The following is a 23,920-nucleotide window of genomic DNA, read 5'->3' on the forward strand; positions in this document are numbered from 1 at the left end:
GAACAGCCGTTTTGACTGTCAGTGATTAGCCAAGGCGTACGGGATGATTTTAATGAGCTGCACGTGATGTCTTGATATTGGCTTTAAAAAGGCCAGTGCAAAATGGGCATTTCAATCAACATGCCACGATTGTCAAGGGATCAACGGCAGCGTGCCCTGGGCATGCTGCAAGGCGGACTGAGCTACCGTACAAACCAACAATTGCTAATTGAAACATTGGCATTTTATTGATGACATGTCAAGTTTTTGACCAAGATACACCATCTCATCAGTTTGTTCTACAGTACAGAACAGCACAGGGTGCAATGTCAGTCCCCTTTCAATAGCGTGTGTGGCAGGTAGCTCAGTGCGCCTTGCAGCATGCCCAGGGCACGCTGCCGTTGATCCCTTGACAATCGTGGCATGTTGATTGAAATGCCCATTTTGCACTGGCCTTTTTAAAGCCAATATCAAGACATCACGTGCAGCTCATTAAAATCATCCCGTACCCCTTGGCTAATCACTGACAGTCAAAACGGCTGTTCAACAGCTGTGCTATGAAGTGACCATTGAAGGTTCAAGTGACCATCCGTGACCATTTTGTCTGACAATGAGGACACTATTGTCCACAAATAAGTTCACACATTTACTACACGCAGTGTTATTGTTGATATTTAAAGGTTTCAAAGGTGGTAAGTTTCTTTTGTGTTTCAGTATATATACACATCGATCATTGATCGTGAACCGGAAAATACAATAAATTACTGATATCAAGCGACTTGAAAGGTTCTTTATCAACAACTTATTTATGGTGCTTCTGCTGACCTGTCCACAAGGTGTATAAATCGAAGTCCCGAGTGCGAATCACAGGTGATCCCGTCCTGAGGTAATTAGAGATTGGGAACGATTCAGAATCTGTGGGTAAACAACCCTTGGTAATTTCCCCAAGAGTTTTCCGGACGACAGACTGCCGGTACGGGACATGTATTGCAGCGCAATACTCAGAATGCTTGTTTTTCAAGATATTCAGCTCACAAGGTTCAGACATACATGGCGGCGGCCATCTTGAATTTTGACGTGGTGACCCAATTTTCAATAGGGTTCTTCCTTATGCCTAGATACACCCACACACCAGATTAGAAGTTGGTACTTCGCTTATTTTTCAAGATATTCCTCTCACAAGGTTCAGACATACATGGTGTCAAACATACATGGCGGCGGCCATCTTGGATTTTGACGTGGGTTGCACCCACACACCAAATTCGAATGCCGTCCTTCGCTTACGCATGCACGCACGCAAAAACCATAGTCCCCCTTTCGCTCCGCGGTGTGACGGGGGACAATAATGGCTTATTCAAGTATCCCTCATCCTCCGATCTACCCCGTCCCCACTCCCTACTTCCTTATCAGCAATTCCTCCCCCAATCTACCCCTCCCCAAACCCTTATCAGAATCCATTGTCATCCGAACTCCCATCCCCTAACCCCTCCCACGGTGAGGACCCAATAAAATCTTCTCCCTTTGTCTTGAATTACTATAAATGAAGCAAAAACAGCGGAATCGGGGAAGAAGATTCGTTTCGCCCCGGGGTCCTTGTGCTGTGCGAGTTGGCCAAACTATGTATTTCTGTTGTAACCGAATGAGTATTTTTCCGAGTGTTATTAAATTTTTACAAGTGGTCAATGAGTGGACATGGCTTTGTTTATGTACACAAATTGTTCCACAACAACAGAAACCCCAAAACATCACTGAACATCCTCTATGTTTGGCTGGAGGGAAGGTGTTATTTTCTTTGAAGGCTTAATATTGTTTTCTGGAAACTTAGAGATGATGTGCTTTACCAAAAAGCTCTAATTTGATCTCATCTGTCCACAGGACATTCTCCCAGAAGGATTTTGACTTGTTCAGGAGTGTTTTGGAAAACTCCAGTCAGGCTTTCTCAACAGTGTGGTCCTCCTGGGTCTCCTGCCATAGAACCCCCTTTCATTGAGTTGGCGACAGATGGTGCGAGCTGAAACTGTGAGACTGATGTCTGAAGGTGAGCTTGAATCCGTTTTGCAGTTGATCAAGGTGCTTTCTCCACCATTCGAGCAATCTATCGCTGCAATCTTCGATCAAGTTTTCCCTTGCGGCCACGTCGAGGGAGGTTGGCTACAATCCCATGGGCCTTAAACTTCCTGATAACATTGTGTACGGTGGACACAGGAGCATCAATGTCTCTGAAGATGGATTTGTAGCCTTTAGATTGTCCATACTTGGCTACAATCTTGTGTCTGACCTCCTCAGACAATTCTCTGGTTTTATTTATTTTATCCATGCTCTGTGGTACACGCAGTGACACAAAACAGCAGAACGACTCCTTTTCTCCATTCAAACTGGTTGAATGAGTGATTTAAAAAAAATATTTCAGGCAACTGCAACTCACCACAATCACCTGCTTGAAATCAAATTATTTATAACAACTTCTGAAAGGTGCCAATAATATTGTCCGGGCCATTTTAGGATTTCTGTGTGGAATAAGCTAAGATTTCGTAATTTTTTCAGGTTTTTTTGGTTTTGTTTCACTGCAAACTAAAGAAATACAAATGTGGATAACAAAACATTTTTTATTTCAACAATTTCCTGGAAGAAATGGTGAATTATTTGAAAAAAGTGCAAGGGTGCCAATATGTTTGGCTACGACAGTTCCCGGTATGGTGATGGCCCGTTGCTGTGTCCCAGTAGACTGGGATCCTCAAGGTTGCAGGTTCAATTCTGGATGAAAGCAGAATGTTTTAGCTATTTAGATTCTAACCCTATGGAAACTGAGCTAGTGTCAAGAGAATAAATATGTAACTCGGTCATTGTGGGATTGTGAATAAAAACCAGGCGACTCATTAATTAACCTTAAGGGTGGGTGGTAGTGGAGAGATTTGGGATATTATGAATCTACCTATATCACATGGTCTCATCTACTCAGGATGCCAGTCAGGACTTCCTGCTTCACTCAATTCCCTCAGGTAAATGGTGGTGGTAGTGGCTCTTATGCAGCCTGCTTGGCTGCATCATTTTCTGGTGGTGCTGCTGTGCCGCTCAGTCAGCTGGTACTCATTTTGCCGACCTCGGAAGGATGACAGGCCAAGTCAATGCAGCTGGTGTTATTTTGATGGCATGACAGTGGCTCAAACACTCAGGACCCAAAGATCTCAAGCCAGCCACCTTAACCTTTAAGCCAACAGTAGGCGTAGACCTCGGATCGATGTGGAATTAGCACATCATGCTCCCGATGCAAAGACAGCACCACCTACACCCTATAGAAGTCCGCATGGACTTCAGAGTTTATTGAAATATCCCTCTCCTATTAAGTGAGTTATCACTTGCATCCTGTTCTAACCTGTTCTTACTCTTCTCATTGCAGGAAAGCAAGGGAACATGGGTGTTGCTTTATAATACAAATCGTGATGCACAGCAGTATTATAATCTTTGGAATATGGAATGCGAATGAAGTGAAAAAAACATATACTGAGTGATAACTCTGAGTAATCTGCATTATGAATTCTAGATTTTGTGTGCTGCTGTAGTTTGAAATATGAAGGAATCTTCAAAATGTATATTACCAATAAAGGTCAGAGTATAATTAGTGACATCTTTGAGTATCTGCATTATAAATTATATAAATTATGTGCTCTGCTTAGATATTTAAAGGAATAAAGCTTACATTGATAATCTGTGCAAAGATGAAATACAATATTTCTTTAAAAAAACATGAAACTGTTTTTACAGACAGAAGGGAATATCAGGACTCTTTATTCCTAAAATGCTTATCTTTATGGCTTATGTTGAAATGCAAACCAAATGCTTCACCGCACCTGCTCGTCTGAATCCCTGACCTTTGGTTTGAACTCTCATCGCTCAGTCAGACACCCCAAAGCACAGAAGAATTTATTTTGTCTCCCCAAACCCTATAAAAGACGAGATGCAAACCAAATCGGGCACAAGACTTGCTGGATATGTTATGTTGTATGGAGTCCTGTTTGAGTACACCGGAATAGTACTGTTAAACTGTGTTGCAATCCTTATTATAGTCGAGTGAGGTTTCTCCATTTAATTAAATCTTGACATTGTTCTTGAGGTATAGACATTCTATTTATTGCACACCCTTCCACGACAACCCCATGAAGTAGAAATCAAATTGCTTTCTTTGTTTTTGCGTATGGATATCAAGCATTGTGGTTTGCGTCGATGCCATATGCATGTTAGAGTTACAGTCCAGTACATGTACCCCAAAACATGACAACCCAAAACAAATTGAACTACAACGATACTCTTTGCCATCACGACGCCGATGGACATGACTCCGCCCACATTATTACATCATTATACATACTTTTTTTTTCTTTCTTTTTTGTATACAAGATCGAGGCTCATGAACGAGCTAACATGAATCACACAAAAAGTCAAACCGACAAAGAAAACACAAAATAAGGGGAGCGGTAGACAAGATGGGGAGAGAGTGCGAAGGACACAAACACAACATTTGAGAGCAGGGACGTCGAGAGAACTGTGGGAGGGAGACGGCTTGGGGGTACGTAGGTGGGAGAGGTATAAAACATATGGACACTGCAAGGACTTCCAGGAAAAAAGTTGGAATTTCGAAAAAGGGTATCTGGGGTGAATTAGCGGGGGTAGAAAAGATCAAGGTTTTGGATGGGGGAAGATAATAGATGGTGATGAACAGCTGTTTTAAAGACCTAGAGGGAGGAGTGGGATTGAAGGGAGTGGGGGAGTTTGTTCCAGAGGCGGGAGAAAAGGGGAATTAAAGAGTGAAGGTGAGCAGAGAGCCTAGATTTTGGCAGTTTAACCATAAGAGGGTTGCTGGCAGATCTTGTGCGACCTGTAGGAATATTTGGGGGACAGAGCACAGAGAGAGCTGGGGGAGCAAGCCGGAGAGGAGTCGGTAGAAGACAGAAAGTCCACCAACCTGCCTGCTGTGAGTGAGTGAAAGGCCCTCGGAGTTAGCTTCATCGCAGGAGATTCCAATGATTCTGAAAGCTTTGGTTTCAACAGCGTGAAGCCGAGCTAGGTGTGAGGCAGGAGCACCGGCCCAGAGGGGGGAACAGTATTCCATTGAGCTGCGGATGGAAGCCTTGTATGTGGTGAGGAGCTCAGGTGTGCCAAGGAATGACTTCGCACGACGGAGGATGCCCAGTCAGCGACTGGCTTTGGAGGCCAGCTTGGAAATGTGGTTTTCCGAAGAAAGATCATGGCAGATAGTGAGACACAAAAGCTTGAGCGACAGAACTTCTTGGAGAGGATTGTTGAGAAAGTAGATGGGAGGGTTTTCCAGTCAGCCTTTTCAGAGAGACATAGTAAGACTGTGAGATTTGTCAGGATTGAAAGACATGTTCCACTTGTTTGACCAGTCTGGGATTTTGTCCAGGTCTGCAGAGAGTGATGAGGCTGCAGACTGCCGATCTGAGGGATGAGGAATGGAGCGGCAGAGAGTGGAGTCATCAGCAAAGAGATAGAGAGGATTTTCCAGAGTCAGAGAGATCATTGATGAAGACCAGAAAAAGCACAGGCCCAGAACACTACCTTGGGGAACTCCTGCCAGAACAGGAAGGGGCGATGAGAGAAATCCATTCAGGGCCACACGTTGACTACGACCAGAGGAAGTCCCGCAAGCCAAGCGTGGAGATTTCCATGGACACCATAGGAGGAGAGTTTGGTGAGCAGAGCTGGGTGCCAGACCATATCAAAGGCACGTGATATGTCAAGGGAGACAGCTCTGATTTCCTGTTTGGCATTGAGGACCTCCATACATTGTTGAGACAACAGAAACAACATGTCCAGAGTAGAATGACCTGGTCTGAATCCAAATTGATGATCGGAGATCAAGCCATTGGAGAAGAGGAAGGATTTGATATCCTAAGCAATGATGGATTCCATGACTTTACTGATAATTGGGAGAAGGCTGATTGGTCTGTAGTTGCAAGGATCTGTTTTTGCACCTTTTTTGTGTAAAGTGGTAATGTTTGCTGATTTCCAAGATGCTGGCAGATGACCTTGAGCAAAAGAGAGGGTGAAAAGAACAGAGAGAATGTGAGATAGAGCGGCAGAGCAGGATTTTAGGACCCGTGGGCTTGTTTTTGTTCCAAGTTGTACTTGTTCCAAGTTTGAATTTAAATCCCTTCAGATGTTCACAAGTTATAGACATATTACAGACTTTGACCTTTGACCTCTTGATCCCAAAAGCTAATCAGTTCATCCTTACATCATTGTACATCATTTTACCAAATTTGGTCAGAATCCCATCACTGGTTCACAGGTTATCACGATAACTGGATTTTTACCTAACTTGACCACTGACCTGTGCCCTCCCTGTTCTCTACTGCTGTTGTGCTCGTGTGCTTCCCTCTCTCTCCCAATCTTGTCTCCCGCTCCCTTTATTATATGTTTTGTGTGTCAGTTTATGTTTTTTGTGTTTAATGTGTTAGCTCTTACACGAGCCTCGACTTTGTATACAAAAATAAATAAATAAATAAAAACACCTTTGGTGGAAAGGGGTCAAAATGCATTAGCATCTGCAAATTAGCTTCCGGCTTCACAGGAAAAGTCTTTCTACACTAACTTTGTAACTAAACATCCAAACACAGCCAAAAAGGTGTCTATATCCATGTTTTGAGGATCCAGGAATCCAATGAACATATTTTATATCTCATTCCCTCCGCCACCAAAGGTGTATGGAGGTTATGTTTTCACGGACCAAAGGTGGATGGAGTCGATGGCATGTTACATTTTCACATCTGTCTGTGTTTATTTGTTACTTGCCAATTGTTTTTTTCTTTTTTAAGTATGTTCATCACTCAGGTTTGTGTGTGTGTTTGTGTGTTTATTTGTCTGTCCGTTCACTTATATTTGTGTACAGGTCACATTTTTAGACCGATCTTCACGAAATGGTAGAGTTTATGGTCTGACAAAATCCGATATATTTCAGGATTTGTCCGTTTGAACATTTGACTGGAATAGCCTGTAAATGTTCATCAAGAACATGGAAATTTTCAGCCATATTTGGGGAGTTTCAAAGGTAAGGTGGAAAAAGCATTGCTTTTGAAGCTTTTCAAGTTCATGTTTTTATGTGTTTTATGTGTTAGTTCTTACACGAGCCTCGACTTTGTACACAAAAACAATAAAACTAGAATGGCACTCAGTAGAAAGCATACTTCCACCTGGTTGGCCATATCACTCAATGGTGAAGAATCACTTTTAAAAATTCTACGAGCTGGATCCGGATTCGGATCTTCACCAAAATTGCATAGATTCTTCATTGTCACACACACACAACCTGTCCAACAAGTTTCGTCCAAATCCATCCATAACTTTTCGAGATATCCTGCTATGTATCGTTTTTGGCCCCATCTCCCAATGGTGAAGAAACACTTAAAAATTTAAATAACTCTCATATCCGAATCCATATTCAGATCTTCACCAAAATCGTATCGAATAGTCCTTGCCAGACACCCAACCGATCCATCAAGTTTTGTCCAAATCCGTCCACAATCTTTTGAGATATCCTGCTGTGCATCGTTTTTGGTCCCATTTTCGAATGACGAATCATTAAAAAATTTTGAGGAGCCGGATCCGAATCCGGATCTTCACCAAAATCGAATCATTTCGTCCTTGTCACATGCGCTACATCTCTGCCAAATTTCGTCCGAATCCGTCCACAACTTTTTGAGATATTTTGTTCACAAACGGACAGACAAACAGAGACAGACACACAGGGTTTTTTTTTTTTTTGTATACAGAATCGAGGCTCGTGAAAGAGTTAACATTTATCACACAAAAAAAAAAAATCAAACAGTCACACAAAGTATATAATAAGGGGAGCGGTAGACAAGATGGGTAGAGAAGGGCAAGCACACAAACGCAACATTTGAGAGCAGGGACATCCGGAGATCTGTGGGAGGGAAAGGCTTGGGGGGAGAGGGCTTGGGGGGAGGAGGCGTGGGAAGGGGGTGGGGGATGGGAGAAGTATAAAACACAAGGACACTGCAAGGACTTCCAGGAAGGAAGTTGTTATTTCAATAAGGTGGATCTGGGATGAAATTAGTGGGGGTAGAAAAGATCAAGGTCTTGAATGGGGGAAGATAAGAGATGGTGGTGAACAGCTGTTTTAAAGACCTGGAGGGAGGAGTGGGATTGAAGAGAGTGAGGGAGTTTATTCCAGATGCAGGAGAAAAGTGTAATGAAGGAGTGAAGGTGAGCAGAGAGTCTTGATTTTTGGCAGTTCAACCATAAGAGGGTTGCAGGCAGACCTTGTGTGACATGTAGGAATATTTTGGCGACAGAGCCCAAAGAGAGCTGGGGGAGCAAGGCCGGAGAGGAGTCGGTAGAAGACAAAGACCACCAACCTGCCTGCGGTGAGTAAGTGAAAGGCCATCAGAGTTAGCTTCATCGTGGGAGATTCCAATGATTCTGAAAGCTTTGGTTTCCACAGCGTGAAGACGAGCTAGGTGTGAGGCAGGAGCACCAGCCCAGAGGGGAGAGCAGTATTCCATTGAGCTGCGGATGAAAGCCTTGTATGTGGTGAGGACCTCAGGTGTGCCAAGGAAGTACTTCGCATGACGGAGGATGCCCAGTTACGGTTCCAGCGACTGGCTTTGAAGGCCAGATTTGAAATGTGATTTTCGCAGGAAAGATCATGGCAGATAGTGAGACCCAAAAGCTTGAGTGACAGAACTTCTTGGAGAGGATTATTCAGAAAGTGGATGGGAGGGTTGTCCAGTCGGTCTTTTCGGATAGACATCGTAAGAGTGTGACATTTGTCAGGATTGAAAGACATGTTCCACTTGTTTGACCAGTCTGTGATTTTGTCCAGGTCTGCAGAGAGTGATGAGGCTGCAGCCTGCCGATCTGAGGGATGAGGAATGGAGCGGCAGAGAGTGGAGTCATCAGCAAAGAGATAGAGAGGATTTTCAAGAGAGTTAGAGAAATCATTGATGTAGACCCAAAAAAGCACAGGGCCCAGAACACTGCCTTGGGGAACTCCAACCTGAACAGGAAGGGGAGATGAGAGAAATCCATTCAGGGCCACATGTTGACTACGACTAGAGAGGAAGTCTGCCAGCCAGGCGTGGAGATTTCCATGGATACCATAGGAGGAGAGTTTGGTGAGCAGAGCGGGGTGCCAGACCGTATCGAAGGCACGTGATATGTCAAGGGAGACAGCTCTAATTTCCTGTTTGGCATTGAGGACCTCCATCCATTGTTGAGACAGCAGAAGCAGCATGTCCAGAGTAGAGTGACCTGGTCTGAAACCTAATTGATGATCAGAGATCAAGCCATTGGAGAAGAGGAAAGATTTCATATCTTAAGCAATGATGGATTCCATGACTTTTCTGATAATTGGGAGAAGGCTGATTGGTCTGTAGTTGCAAGGATCTGTTTTTGCACCTTTTTTGTGTGAAGCGGTGATGTTGGCTGATTTCCAAGCTGATGGCAGATGACCTTGAGCAAAAGAGAGGGTGAAGAGAACAGAGAGAGGGAGTGAAAGAGCGGCAGAACAGGCTTTTAGGACCCGTGGGCTGATGCCGTCAGGTCCAGTTGCAGAATCAGAGTCGAGGGTTGACAAACTTTTCCACCTTGTCAGGAGGAAAGGACACAGAGTCCAGGAGCAGCTGGGTATGACTGGGTACAGAGAGGGATGGGTTTGGGACACAAGATTTAGAGGCAAACACAGAGTTGAGGCATTCAGCTTTTTCACGTGCGGAGTCAGCCGTGTAGCCGTTTGAGGTGAGGGAGGGGATGGAGGCGGAACAAACACCAGAAACAGAATTGACCAGACGCCACCAGGATTTGGAAGAGGGAGACAGATTTGATAGTTCGGTCTTGAGAATGGAGAGATATTGTTTCCTGGCTCTCCTGAGGGTGGACACACACTTGTTTCGGGCTTTGTGAAAGGAAATGAGATTTCCTTCCGTTGGATTTGCTTTCCAGGAGACGAAGGCAAGTTGTTTCTGGGAAACAGCCTCACCACAAGATTCCGTGTACCATGGACGGGAGGAAGGGTATGACGACTGAAGACGAGATGGGATAAATCTGTGCATGAGAGAGAGCAATTTACTTTGGAAGAATTCCCAGGATGAGTTGATGTCAGAGGCGGTAGAGATGGGAGACCAGTCCAGATGATTTATGGCTACTTGAAGACCGTGCCAGTCGGCCTGAGTGAAATGCCAGACTCGTCGACGCTGAGGAGGCTCCCTGAGAATGGTCAGAGAGATGTCCACTTTAACAAGCACATGATCAGATGAGCCGATTGGAGCAGAAGAAGAGCAGAAGACATTTGCAGGGAAGTTAGTCATAACCAAATCTAGAAGAGAAGATGCTCCGTTGACTGAGATCTGGGTCGGGAAATTGACAGATTGTGTCAGTCCCAGTGAGTCGCAGAAGTCCTTTGCCGAGGAGCCATGGCTGGTGAGAGGTACACACACTCAGCCAACTGGGGGTGAAAACATACTCCACCTTTGGTGGCGGAGGTAAAAAGTATCCATTAATTGAATGAGAGCAAAGTCGATGGTATGCTTTGGCAAATTCCCACTCTTCTCACCGAAAGCAAGGCTGAAAGATGTCAAAAAGTTCCACCATGAATGACCCAATAGCAAATAGTGTTTTAAAAAAAGTTTCTCGTTTTGACCTGTGACCGCCAGTCCCCACCCGTTGGGCTGTGGACAGGGGGTTAAATGCTATAAAATTGTTACATATTTCATGTTGTTTATTCCTTCATTGCCCCCAATGTTGACTGCGTTGAAAGTTTCATTTAAAAAATGTTTAAAATGTGCCCATAATTGCATTTTTCAGTATTTGATATTTTGACCGTTTCCTCAAGGATGCGCTAAAAAATAACACTTCTTTCGCACCTTCATGCCATGTAGTGATCATAACTAACAACTTTGGTGAATTTCTGCACAAATGTTTAGAAAGAGATAGCTTGATGGACAGACAGACAAATCAATTATAATAACCGTTTTTTTTTTTCAAAGGATGGCCAGAAAAATAATGGAAAGTGTTAACGAGTGTCTGTATGAAGCCTTTTTACAGCCAATACAGATCCGACTCACAGCAAGCACATACGAGTCATATGACGATACAACTATCAGTTGATAACAAATGATCATGAAGACGAGAATCAACTGCTTTTGCTTCCTCCATGACCCATACCAGAGACTCCCTCTTCAAAGAAGTGTTCCAGTATACACAATTCTTGTTTCGTTCCAAAACAAGGGCAATTACATCACTCACACACCCGGGCTTGAGCCTTTCTCCTTGTGAGAATATCAGATTGCACGCTTACGTTATAGTTCAATCCAAGTTGAGATTTGTGTTTTTGATACATATTGTGTTTGTGTGCAGCGTTGGTACCCCATCATGCGATGAGTAAATGTAAAACCCACTGTGAAAACAGAGTACGTCGCACCTTATTATGCTCTGCCCACTGGCAGAAAATCAGGGCGACAGCAATACGCTGCAAGGCAGACTTGGAGTTCAGATAAAACATGAGGAGCTGCGCAAAGGACTCAGCGGGGCGCACTTCTTGGCTGGGCAGGTTTACCGCAGTGTCACACAAGGAGCAAGTCAGCGATCCAAGCAGTCTGAGCAGACAAACAAGAAAATCTCCAATGCACCAATACAGTTGTAACATCACCACAGCACTTACACTTTCTATCCATGCAGAAATTCACCTATCGTCTTGGTGTCTTTCTTCATCAGAGCATCAAATGTTTTTTTGCAATAGACATAATTTTGGGATTACTCAAAAAACTGAATTGAAATACCTACAGCAGCTGTGAAATGACTTGAATACCTGGTATTCCATTTCAACTCGACACCAGGTGGCAAAGTCTCTTCTGAACGTGTGTGTGTGTGTGTGTGTGTGTGTGTGTGTGTGTGTGTGTGTGTGTGTGTGTGTGCGTGTCAGAAATCTATATATACACAAAGAATTAAGTTAAGCACCCCCCCCGTTTTTGTACAACCTCGCACATTACAAGTTTGTTGTCGTCAAAACAGTGTAATATACCCATGATATTGCTATATTTTCTGGAGAAGTGATATTATGGTCACATAAAAACATAACAATCATGCCGTTTTCAATATTTTATTCTGAATAATTTAAGGTGAAATTTTTTGGGAATTTTAGGCATATTTTCACCTCAATTTAAGTATGGAGCTATAGGTCCATCACGGACAGTGTGGATGACGTTTATGTTTTCTAACGTACAGTCATTGTTCTGAGAAGACCTCTAGCGATCTTTGCGTCAATAACGTGTGTAGGACCCACGTGATCGGATCACTGACTCAACCAATCACTTTTTTTCACTTTGATCACTCAATTTCATCAATGGATACCTGCTAATGTCATACCAATCATTATTTGATCTCACATACCTTAGAATATATGCCAATGTATACATATACACAAAGAATATATATTAGGGGGTGCTTACCTTAATTCGTTGTGTAGGGGTGCTTAACTTAATTCTTTGTGTATATTACACAAGTCAGAATTTTTATTTATTTTTGAACAACCATGTAGGAATGGAATCCCCCCAAAAAACAACCAAACAACATAGGAAGGAAGGACAAGGTAGAATGATACAACACCATAATCCTTTTACGGATTGCAATCATGACGTCTTTTGATACTTGTCATCAGTGGCAATAGTATCATTGGATAAAGATGTTTATGTTTGAGGTAGTTGGACATTTGTAGTGTGGGTTGGTGCAATAATGTGTTTTATTTGTTCTGGGATTCAGAAAGAAGAATGTCAAAAGTTGTGATGGCAATCCGGAAAAGGGGTTTTGTATTGTGGTGTCATTCCTGTCTTGTCATTCCCTCGTACCTTGTTTAGTTGTCTTTTAGAGATGCCATCCCAACATGTTTCTTATTTTTATAAAATGTTTTCTCAAACTTTGTTAAGTCTGTCTATTAATTACATACTATTGAAACGTGAAAACAACAACAGGCATTTTAAGGCCATTTTCCCTGCTAGAGCGGGAATTTCCCTGAAACGTGAAAACATCTATCACTTACATACTATTGAAATTGAGTACGTCTATTAATTACATACTATTGAAATGTGAGTACGTCTATTAATTACATACTATTGAAACGTGAAAACAACAACAGGCATTTTAAGGCCATTTTCCCTGCTAGAGCGGGAATTTCCCTGAAACGTGAATACATCTATCACTTACATACTATTGAAATGTGAGTACGTCTATGAATTACATACTATTGAAACTGAGTACGTCTATTAATTACATACTATTGAAATGTGAGTAAGTCTATGAATTACATACTATTGAAATGAGAGTACGTCTATTAATTAAATACCATCGAAATGCGAGTACGTCTTAATTACATACTGTTGAAATGTGAGTACGTCTATTAATTACATACTATTGAAATGCAAGTACATCTGTTAATTACATACTATTGAAATGCGAGTACATCTCTTAATTACATACTGTTGAAATGCGAGTACATCTGTTAATTACATACTATTGAAATGTGAGTACATATATTAATTACATACTATTGAAATGTGAGTACTTCTATGAATTACATACTATTACGATGTGAGTACATCTATTAATTACATGCTGTTGAAAAGTGACATCAATTAATTACATACCATTGAAACGTAAGTACGTCTATTATTTACATTTCATTGGAAAAGAGTCCACATATCAATTATGTACTATTGGAACGCAAGTACATCTATAAATTATATACCATTGGAACTCAAGCATGTCCATTAATTACGTACCATTGGATTGTGAGTATGTCTTTCAAATATGTGCAATTAGAATGCGAGTACATCTATTGATAACATACTAATTATGTACTGCAACATATTTATTGCATATAATTATGTATTAATTACGTCCATTATTAATGACATAATACACCAGCATACAAACACCACACAAAAGTCCTGGCACGTGTCTGCAATCTCTGACAGTTTTTGTCTGGCATAACAAGGGACCTGCAATGGGTACCTGACAATTTTCTTGACAAATATCCAATCCTGTGCAGAGTCCTGCACTCATTTTGGCAAATAGCCCTCTTGTGGTTGTCCAACAGGCCAGTAGGGTTTAAGGTAGCCGAACAGATTTCTCTATTTACCTCGGTCTGCCGATCATTTGTGTGACTGGTCCACGCTGGAGTGGTAACAGCATACATCATTTTGCATCTTTTGGACTCGAGGAGGTATAGCGATTCTGCTATTAATCAGTCTGGAGGTTGTCCTACCCACAACGACGAACTTCGTCTCGTATTTTTGTATTCCAATCAATTTTAATGCAAGCAATTAGTCATTTAACACAAGAGGAATCGGATGAATATTTTGGGTATTGAAGAACAGATTACTCTCAGCTCAGGGCATGCAGACTTATCATGGATACAACAACAACAACATGCATTTTAAGGCCATTTTCCCTGCTAGAGCAGGGGTTAGCCTTGCGGTCCCCATGACAATCTTCTCCATTTTGCCCTATTTTTTGCATCTCTCCTTGTTAACCCCCTGGACCGCATTTCTTCTTCCACCATCTTTAGCCAAGTCTTTCTCGGTCTTCCCCCGTCCTCTACTTCCTGCTACATTCATTTCCATCACTCTTCTCAACCAGTCACTTTCATCCTTCCTCAACACATGACCAAACCATCTCAACCTGTTCCTCTTCACAGCATCAATCACAGGCTCTATTCCCATCATCTTTCGCAATTCATCATTTGTCTTCTTCTCTCTCAACGATACTCCGCACATCCATCGAACCATTCGCATTTCCACCCTTTCCAGCCTTCGTTGCTGCTCTACGTTCATTACCCATGTCTCACTCCCATAAATCATAACACTTCTCACACATGCAGCATACACTTTTCCCTTCAGCTTCAACGAGACCCCTCCTCATCAGCACGCCACTCAGTTCCCGAAACTTCTTCCATGCACATCTCACTCGAGCAACCGTTGCCGAGTCTGATCCACCTTCTCCATTCAGCATGTCTCCGAGGTAACAAAATGTTTTCACACCTTCCAGCTTCACGCCGTCCCCAAGATCCAACTCAACATTTCCTCCATCTGCAGCTCCCTCTGTGCACACCTTATATTTGAATGTAGCTGCCACACTGGTTAATGACCCTCTCAGACCACTACATTTTTTGATGAACCCACTCAGCGCACATTGTACATTAAATGGAGTTCACTCCGACACCCTTCCTGCACACAGCACGGGGCCACTACCCAGTTCTTTCCACCTCACCACATGCTTTACCACTTGCCATCACCTTCGTCTTTCCGATATTCACCTTCAGACCTTTTTTCTCCATACATTCCTTCCACTTGTTCATCTTTTCCTTCAGTCCATCCATACTTTCCGCAATCAACACCAGATCATCTGCATACAACAACTCCCACGGTAAACCCTCCTTTACGATCTGAGCCAGCACCTCCATCACAGCTACAAATAGTAGTGGACTTAGTACCGACCCCTGATGCACTCCCACCTTCACCTCAAACTCACCACTGTTCCCGTCCTTCGTCCTTACAGCTGTGCATGCTCTTTTGTACATTGCCATCACTACTCTGATCAACCATTCCTCCACTCCTAACTTCCTCAATGCCCATGTCAATACTTTGCGTGGAACCCTATCGAATGCTTTCTCCAGATCAACAAACCCAAGAAACAACTTCTTCCTCTTCTCCATGTACTTCTCCTGCAACTGCCTCACAATGAAAAGCTCGTCTATCGTTCCTCTTCCTGGCATAAATCCAAACTGCATTTCGTCGATCTTCACTTTCTTCCTTATGCTCCTCTCCAACACCCTATCCAATACCTTCATTCCATGCTCCAATAACTTTATCGCTCAGTCCGAGCCACACTCCAGAGGGTCACCTTTCTCCTTGTATAGAGGGACGAGGGTACTCAGTTCCCAATCCACTGGAATGCGGCCTTCTTTCACCACCAGATTACAGATCTCTGTCATTCTCTTCACACCCCAACTTCCTGCTGCCTTCAACATATCTCCCACAACTCCCGTCGGCCCTCCCGCTTTTATATTTTTTATTGCTTTTATCGCTTCCTCAACTTCCTTCTCAGTTATCTTCTCTGCCGGTCCTAAAACTGGGTTACTCTCTATGTTGCCATCCCATTCATTCTCTGTATTCAACAGCATTTCCATATATCTTTTCCATCTTCCTTTAATTCCATCTGGGTCCACAATGATTTGTCCCACTTCATCCTTCAAGCAACTCACCCCCATCACATCACACCTCTCTTTCGCTATCTGCTTTGCAATCCTGAATACTGCTCTCTGACCCTCTTCCGAATCAAAGCGTTCTCCAAACATTTTCCTACATGCCTCCTGCGCCTTTGCTACCTCTTTCTTTGCAGCCTTCTTGGCTGCCTTTTAACTTTCATGCTCTGCTGTTTCTGCTCCCATACCCTTCGCCTTCTGCCACTCCTTGAACATCTTCCTCTTCTCGTCAATCCTCTTTCCAACTTCATCATCCCACCACCATGTTTCCGAGTGCCTCGGTGGTCCTTTTGTCCATCCACATACCTCACCAACGGCTCCCAACAGACGAGCTTTCATTGACATCCAACCACTTTCAAGCTCAACCACATCATCCTCTACCCTACTCAGCCTCTCTTTTAATGTCTACATTACTGTCACCTCTTTCAACCTCCACACCTTCATTCTCGGTTGGTACTTCACCCGCCGAGCTCTCCTCGCACCTTTCACCCTTATGTCGCAGACAACCAAGTGGTGCTGTGAAACAGCCTCCTCCCCCGGGATCACCTTTGTGTCCCGGAGGTGCCCCCGATCTCGCCTAGGCACCATCAGGTCGTCAACGGTTGTCGTCGACCCACCTGACGTGTATGTAACAAGCTTATTATCCTCTTTCTGGAACTGAGTATTACAAATCAACAAATCAGCTCCATCAGCAAACTCCAAAATCCTTTCACCTTCTCCATTTCTCACACCATATCCGTTACCCCCATGAACTCCCTCAAAACCATCCATACTCCTTCCCACATGTCCATTTAGGTCTCCTACCACAACAACTCTCTCATCTTTCACGTTTTCCATCAGCTTCTCTATCGCACACCAGAACTTGTCCTTCTCTTCATCGCTCCGACCAACCTGCGGAGCATATTCCGAGATGACGTTCACCAAGAGCTTTCCAATCATCAGTTTCACCCTCATCAACCTATCACTCACTCTCGTCACACTCACCACACTGTCTACAAACTCCTCAGAAAACAGGACACCAACACCATTCACGCCCTCCAGGCACCCTTGCCACACAAACTTGTATTTCTGTCCCTGCCTACCCTTCACCATTCTCACACCACTTCCCTTCCATCTCGTCTCTTGCACACAACATATGTCCACTCTTCTTCTGACTAATACTTCCACCACTTCTCCTGATCTCCCTGTCATTGTCCCTACATTCCATGTCCCAAACCTCAGTAACCGATCTCCACTTCGGGCTGTACCCTGCCCATATGTAGTTGTAATTGTCATGGTTCTCTTTTTGAGGCAATGTTTTTATGGCCGGATGCCCTTCCTGACGCCAAGACTTATCATGGATGTAAAAAGCAAAAATGCAAATGGACATGAAGAAGAATATTAGAGTTTAAGATTACCGGGCGGCGAGGAGCCGAGATCGCATGACAAGGTAGTCACGTGTTGCCGGGTCTTCATGTAGACTTTCAGAGCCTGCAATATACTCGTGCCGTGTCTCACGAGCAGATTGGCCAACTCTTAGTTTCCCTGAAGACCTCTCCTAGAAATAATAAAATGCAAATCTTTGGACCACCTTACAAAGAATCTCCATTGGACACTCTTTATTACTTTTTTATTTAGTTGGTTATTACATTTTGCATTACATTTTGTTACACTCATCATTACATTTTGACACAAAGAGTGTATAATTTTAATAAAAACATGCATTGCAATAAACCATAGATGTAAGTAGCAAGGTCATTTAACTTAAAGTCTGCGGAATATAGGCATGTGGCCCACCAACTAGAGAGCTGTCCGTATCCACCTTAAAGGATGTGCACAAATTGTCTTGTATTATATGGAATTCCCCATGTCAAAGATAAGTCCTGCAACTATTTTAATGAAAAGGGATGTGTAAACGTCATTGGTCAGAGCTCAAATTGAGACATTTGTTGATGTAAAAAGCTGTTAACTGACGGTGTGTCTTTATTTGATATTCTAGTGTTCAATGTTGCTGCGTATCTTTTTCTCAATTTTAGCTTGTTCATTCCCTTGCTTGATGTATCTGACTATGGTCGAACCTGCCCGGTCAGTTTGTTGCCTTTTTTTACTGTGTCAAGTCATGGATCTTCCATGAGCCTCGATCTTCCAAATATAATAAAATAAAAGAGGCTCACTAAAGAGCTGTAATTGAGATTCTTGAGTTTGCAGGAATAGAAAAAAATGGATTAGAAATCGACCAAGACATCTGCGGATTTTGGAATGTGAAACAATGTGCAGCTACGACGACCCGGCCCTCCCACCTCCCCTACCCATGTCAACCCTCCCCCCTATAAAACACATGAACATCGAGTGATGTTCACGCATGGTCATCATTGTGAATTGACAAACACTGGAACAGGTTGGTCATCATTGAAGAATCCAAGCAACATCTGTGGTGAAATATGTTGTAATGTCTCGAGCTGAGTGAAGAGACAATCCGCGTGAAGGGACGACCTTGAAGGAGCTTATATAAACTGTGTCCATTCGGTGCACGATCGTGTAGCATTCTGTATCCCCATCACTGTGGACTGCTGATATTAACAGGTGCGTAATTGCTTGCTGCAAGAAACTAGAAAGATGTATGCTTTGATTGCCTTCTTTATCAAACTAATAATCTGCATTCTTGTGTTGTAGGAATGGGTAGAGAAATAGTTCAATAAAGCCTCCTTTCTTACGAGATATCCGAGTTTGATTCCACAACAACATCTGTACAGAATAGCAAATGAGGTAAGAGATTAGAGAAATAAATTTGACAGGGTGAAGTCGTTTTCAACAAATGAGGCCTCCATCCATTGTTGAACATCCATTGTGCTGTAGAAACGGATGGAGACGGCTGATTTTATGGAACATAAAAGCATTGAGGAAGTGTTGAAACTACAGTAGTTGAAGAAAGCCTTTATGGAAAGAATCAACACAGAGATCTGATTTGGTAAAATAATGAGAAGGGCTGTTAAAAGTGGTTTGAGGTGGAAGATGCATTCAAAGGCCAAAGGGGAGGACACAAAAAGAAAGCAATGGTAGACAAACTAACGGAAGGAGGATAGCATGCGAGACGGAAAGCAGAAATGAAAACCTACCAGAAGGCTCGGAAGAATGAATGAACAAGTGTTATTCTCACGAACAAAGCAGCAATAAATTGTGAACCAAATATATATTTTCTTTTTATCCCCGTTTCTTGCTTCTTGGTGTGCACAGAGCACTCTCCATGTTCATTTCATGGCATCATTCTGATGATGCATTATTTTCTCCAGTTGCCATTGTGGGAAAGCTTAACATTAAGCAAATGTATTTACAAACTCACGATAGTTCACCTCCAGGCCCCCATATTAGACAGTGCCACAAATCGTAAATTCGTTTATCGTAATTTTTTTTTTTTTGTATACTGAATCGAGGCTCATGGAAGAGCTAACATTTATTTCACAAACAAATCAACCAGACAAACAAAATATACAAAAAGAGGGAGCGGAAGACAAGATGGGGAGAGAAGGGGAAGCACACAACCACAACATTTGAGAGCAGGGAGAAGTGTGGGAGGGAGAGGGCTTGGGGGGAGGAGGCGTGGGAAGGGGGGGGGGGGGGGGAGAGGTATAAAACACAAGGGGACCGAAATTAGCGGGGGTAGAAAAGATCAAGGTTTTGGATGGGAGAGGATAAGAGATGGTGGTGAACAGCTGTTTTAAAGACCTGGAGGGTGGAGTGGGATTGAAGAGAGTGAGGGAGTTTGTTCCAGAGGCGGGAGAAAAGAGGACTGAAGGAGTGAAGGTGAGCAGAAAGTCTTGATTTTGGCAGTTTAACCATAAGAGGGTTTCAGGCAGATCTTGTGCGACCTGTAGGAATATTTGGGGGACAGAGCCCAGAGAGAGCTGGGGGGGGGGGGGGGGGGGGCAAGGCCAGAGAGGAGTCGGTAGAAGACGGAAAGACCACCAACCTGCCTGCGGTGAGTGAGTGAAAGGCCCTTGGAGTTAGCTTCATCGCGGGAGATTCCAATGATTCTGAACGCTTTGGTTTCAACAGCGTGAAGACGAGCTAGGTGTGAGGCAGGAGCACCAGACCAGAGGGGAGAGCAGTATTCCATATAGTGGGGCAGATTTGTGTAAATATCCATAAGGATTGTGGGTTTTGTGGTAAAAGCACCAAAATTGGCATATATGATGTTAAGGACCTACTAATTGATTTTAGATATAGTACCAAGCAGGATTTTTTCCGAGAAGCCCATAAAATGGAAAAATCCAAAATGGCCGCCGGCCGATTCGAAATATCTGTTAATTGTCATATCTTTATGAATAGTCAACGCAGAAACCTGAATGAAGTGTCTTTTTGTATGTTTCTGTACATGACGAATCCAATGGAACCATTATTTGCTTTGAAAAATGCATATAAATCAATATAATGGTCAATTTCAGGTTGAAATTCAAGATCGCCACCATTCGATTTGTCGATATCTAGCAAATGTCATATTATACACAGTAATTCATATCACACCATGGATGAAGTGTATTTTATATATTAGACAGTATACATATTTCAGCCACAGTCGCACCATCAATAAAAAAAACAATAACATGGTTGTGATTTGTGTCATGCGGCACCCATACCGAGTGTCATATCTTCCCCAAAATATGTATATCGTATGAATATGTCTTTCCAAACAGGAGGAATACAATGATACCCTCACCTCATTGCATCATCGTTTGGCTTAGATTGTCCATCGTGCCTTGCAGGCACCAGTGCATTGGTTACCTGGTTGGTTACCGCCAGTGCATTGTCAATACTGTTGCATAAGGCCTACGATGTGTACAGCTGCGAAGAGAGTGAACGCATACCATTTGAAGAATGGTGCATGAAGCGAGTTGAAGCCTCTCCACAATTCCAGTTCTGGTTTATCGTCATGCAACTTGAGCTCCTAGTCTTGGTGTATGTACGCTCTTTGTGATTCCAACTTCTCGCTTTATGTTGCTGTCCTTACAGCACTTGCACCCTGGTTCTTCGCCTTGGACCACACGCACTACTCTAGGTCGGTGCCGATTCACATTCGCGACATGATGACCTTGCATGAACGACATCCTGGTGTAGCTAGCCAGTTTGCTCAAGGAGGCTTCGTGGTGCACAAAACGAAGCGTCCATTCTCTGCCTTAGCTATCGATCATGCACACGAACAAAATAACAAGGTCGTGAAAGGAGATGGTGGAGCAGTCGGGTTGCTGCAAAACCCAAAAGCCTTACTCCGTTGGATGGTGGCGGGACCAGAACTAGCAAGGGTCATTGAGGAGTTTGAGGTCAATTGTCTGGATCTAGGTCCTAGGAAAACTGATAAGACCACTCTCAGGCACCACGAGCATACTGCTTCGGCACAAGTCGCATTTGCTAAGGAGACTGCTGCTCTTGTTCGAGTAATAGAAGACATGGGAAATCCATTCATGGAAGAGAGTGATGACCTCCTGGTACTTGACAGCCGAGATGTTTCTGATCCAGCTGTTGTCCAAACTGTGCGTGCGATAGAGAAGACAGGCCAGGAACAGTATGACAAGTACATGACTGAGCGAGTGATGGAGCGAATTACACCAGTATCTGACCCCATATGTAAAAATCAGATGCCTTTGTTCAGCCGACCACCATGTCGAGTTCCGTCCAAAGCGAAACAGATCGTGACATCACTCAAGAGTGACTGTGCATTGTTTTCCAGACTGTACATTGCCTGTCAAACCCGTGACGGAGACTTGGACAATTTCTTCCAGCATGAGAATCATGCCTAACCTCCGTCATTGTCGCAGCTGGGAAAAGTAAGGTTTGGGTCGAAGTCTGATCTTGTTGAATGTCTGGAAAGGTGCTGCACATCATGTGGGGATGCTCCATTAGTTGATGTCATCATATTGGATGGTGCTGCAATCATCAACATGCTCAGGCCCATTGGCATCAAAACGTTCCAAGAATATGCTACACAGGTATTTCTGCCTTATGTCAAAGCACAGCTGCGCAACGTGATGAGAATTGACATAATTTGGGATGTGTACCTGGAAGAGAGTCTGAAGACCACTGCGAGAGAGAATCGAGGAAAAGGTGTTCGGCGGAGTGTTGCACCATCCAACATGATCCCAGGAAATTGGCAAGAGTTCTTGAGATTGGCAGACAACAAGACAGAACTATTCGACTTCTTGGCACACCAGGTAAGCTTTCAGTATTTCACTGGCTTTTAAAAAAACCATATACATGTAGAATCGATTGTAAACTACACAATATCAATGACATGAAATTTAATCTAGCTTCTTTTCTTTGCCAATTTAGGTTGTAGAAAATCTTTCTGCGGAAAAGGATGTGTATACAACATGCGGTCAGAATGTGCTCTGCACGAGAGTTCACCAGGACATCTCATCTCTAGCACCATGTACGCATGAGGAGGCAGACACACGGATGCTCCTTCATACAGTTGATGCAGCAAGGAGAGGGTATCGCCGAATCATGTTGCGTACTGTGGATACAGACGTGCTCGTCCTGGCAGTGTCTACTGTGGCACGCCTTGAAAACACTGAAATTTGGGTTGCTTTTGGCACTGGAAAGCACCTGAGGTACATTCCTGCCCACTATATCGCCACTGAGCTTGGTAGTGAGAAGGCACGTGCACTTCCTATGTTTCACCCCTTCACTGGTTGTGATACGGTGTCGTCATTCGCTGGTCGGGGGAAAAAGACTGCGTTCGACACATGGAAGTCCTTCACTGAAGTGACACCAGTATTCTCTACCTTGCTAACGTACCCGACGTCGCTCAATGATTGCATGTCTGTGCTCGAGAAGTATGTCGTCCTGTTGTACGACCGCACATGCACAGAATCTAACGTTGATTCAGCTAGGAAACACATCTTCACTACAAAAGCGAGGTCCATCGACACCATAACACCCACCAGAGGAGCACTGTTACAGCACACAAAACGGGCAGTATACCAAGGTGGACATGTGTGGGGACAGGCACTTGTCCGTTGTCCAGTACTTCCATCACCAGAGACATGTGGTTGGCAGAAGAGTGCCACACAGGGTTGGCAACCATTATGGACGGTATTACCAGAGGCAGTGGCATCTTGTTCCGAGTTGCTCAGGTGTGGGTGCCAGAAAGGTTGTAGGGGACTATGCAAGTGTGTTAGAGCTGCTCTTAAATGTACATCACTCTGTCGTTGCAGTGGTAATTGTGACCACAATGAGAGCAACTAATAGTTGTTTCAATGTAACATAAACAACTCGAGAAAAACCATACACATTTTCGCACTGAGGGAAATGTTTCAGCCAGAGTGTACTTATTAAGTACTACTTAATATCTAAACCCAATGTCCAACATGTCATAATCAACACAGAAGTGTGAATATATTTAAGGCTCGACGCTGGGTAAATATTCTATAAATGAACCAGCAGAAACTTGAAAAGTGCAAAATTCATCATGGTGTTGTTCAAAGTAATCGGCAACAATGCAATGATGTATGGTATGGGAAGTGTTATTTAATGTATAATGCATAGAGTATATATGCATTGGGATACAAATGTGTAGATCTATATAATATGTCACTTAGTTTGTGTGGTATTTTTTCCTCCATCTTAATATGATTTAGAATTTGCAACTCGTAGTATAAATGATAAAGTAAAGTCGAC

General features: G+C 43.3%; 1 protein-coding gene across 3 annotated transcripts in view; it reads right to left on the reverse strand.

The window, feature by feature from the left end:
• BTAF1 (B-TFIID TATA-box binding protein associated factor 1) overlaps window positions 1–23,920 on the reverse strand; it is a 321,948-nt gene that overhangs the window by 172,850 nt on the left and 125,178 nt on the right. For all 3 annotated transcript variants that reach the window (XM_078786829.1, XM_078786828.1, XM_078786827.1), the window contains exons 17-18: window positions 17,668–17,807; window positions 11,435–11,609 (exon numbers count right to left, since the gene is read on the reverse strand). In XM_078786829.1, coding sequence (XP_078642955.1) covers window positions 11,435–11,609; window positions 17,668–17,807 — 315 coding nt within the window. The remainder of the gene's footprint in view (window positions 1–11,434; window positions 11,610–17,667; window positions 17,808–23,920) is intronic.

This window comes from Myxine glutinosa, chromosome 11, assembly GCF_964187855.1.
Source record: "Myxine glutinosa chromosome 11, kmMyxGlut1.1, whole genome shotgun sequence".
In the NCBI taxonomy this organism is placed as follows: domain Eukaryota; kingdom Metazoa; phylum Chordata; class Myxini; order Myxiniformes; family Myxinidae; genus Myxine; species Myxine glutinosa.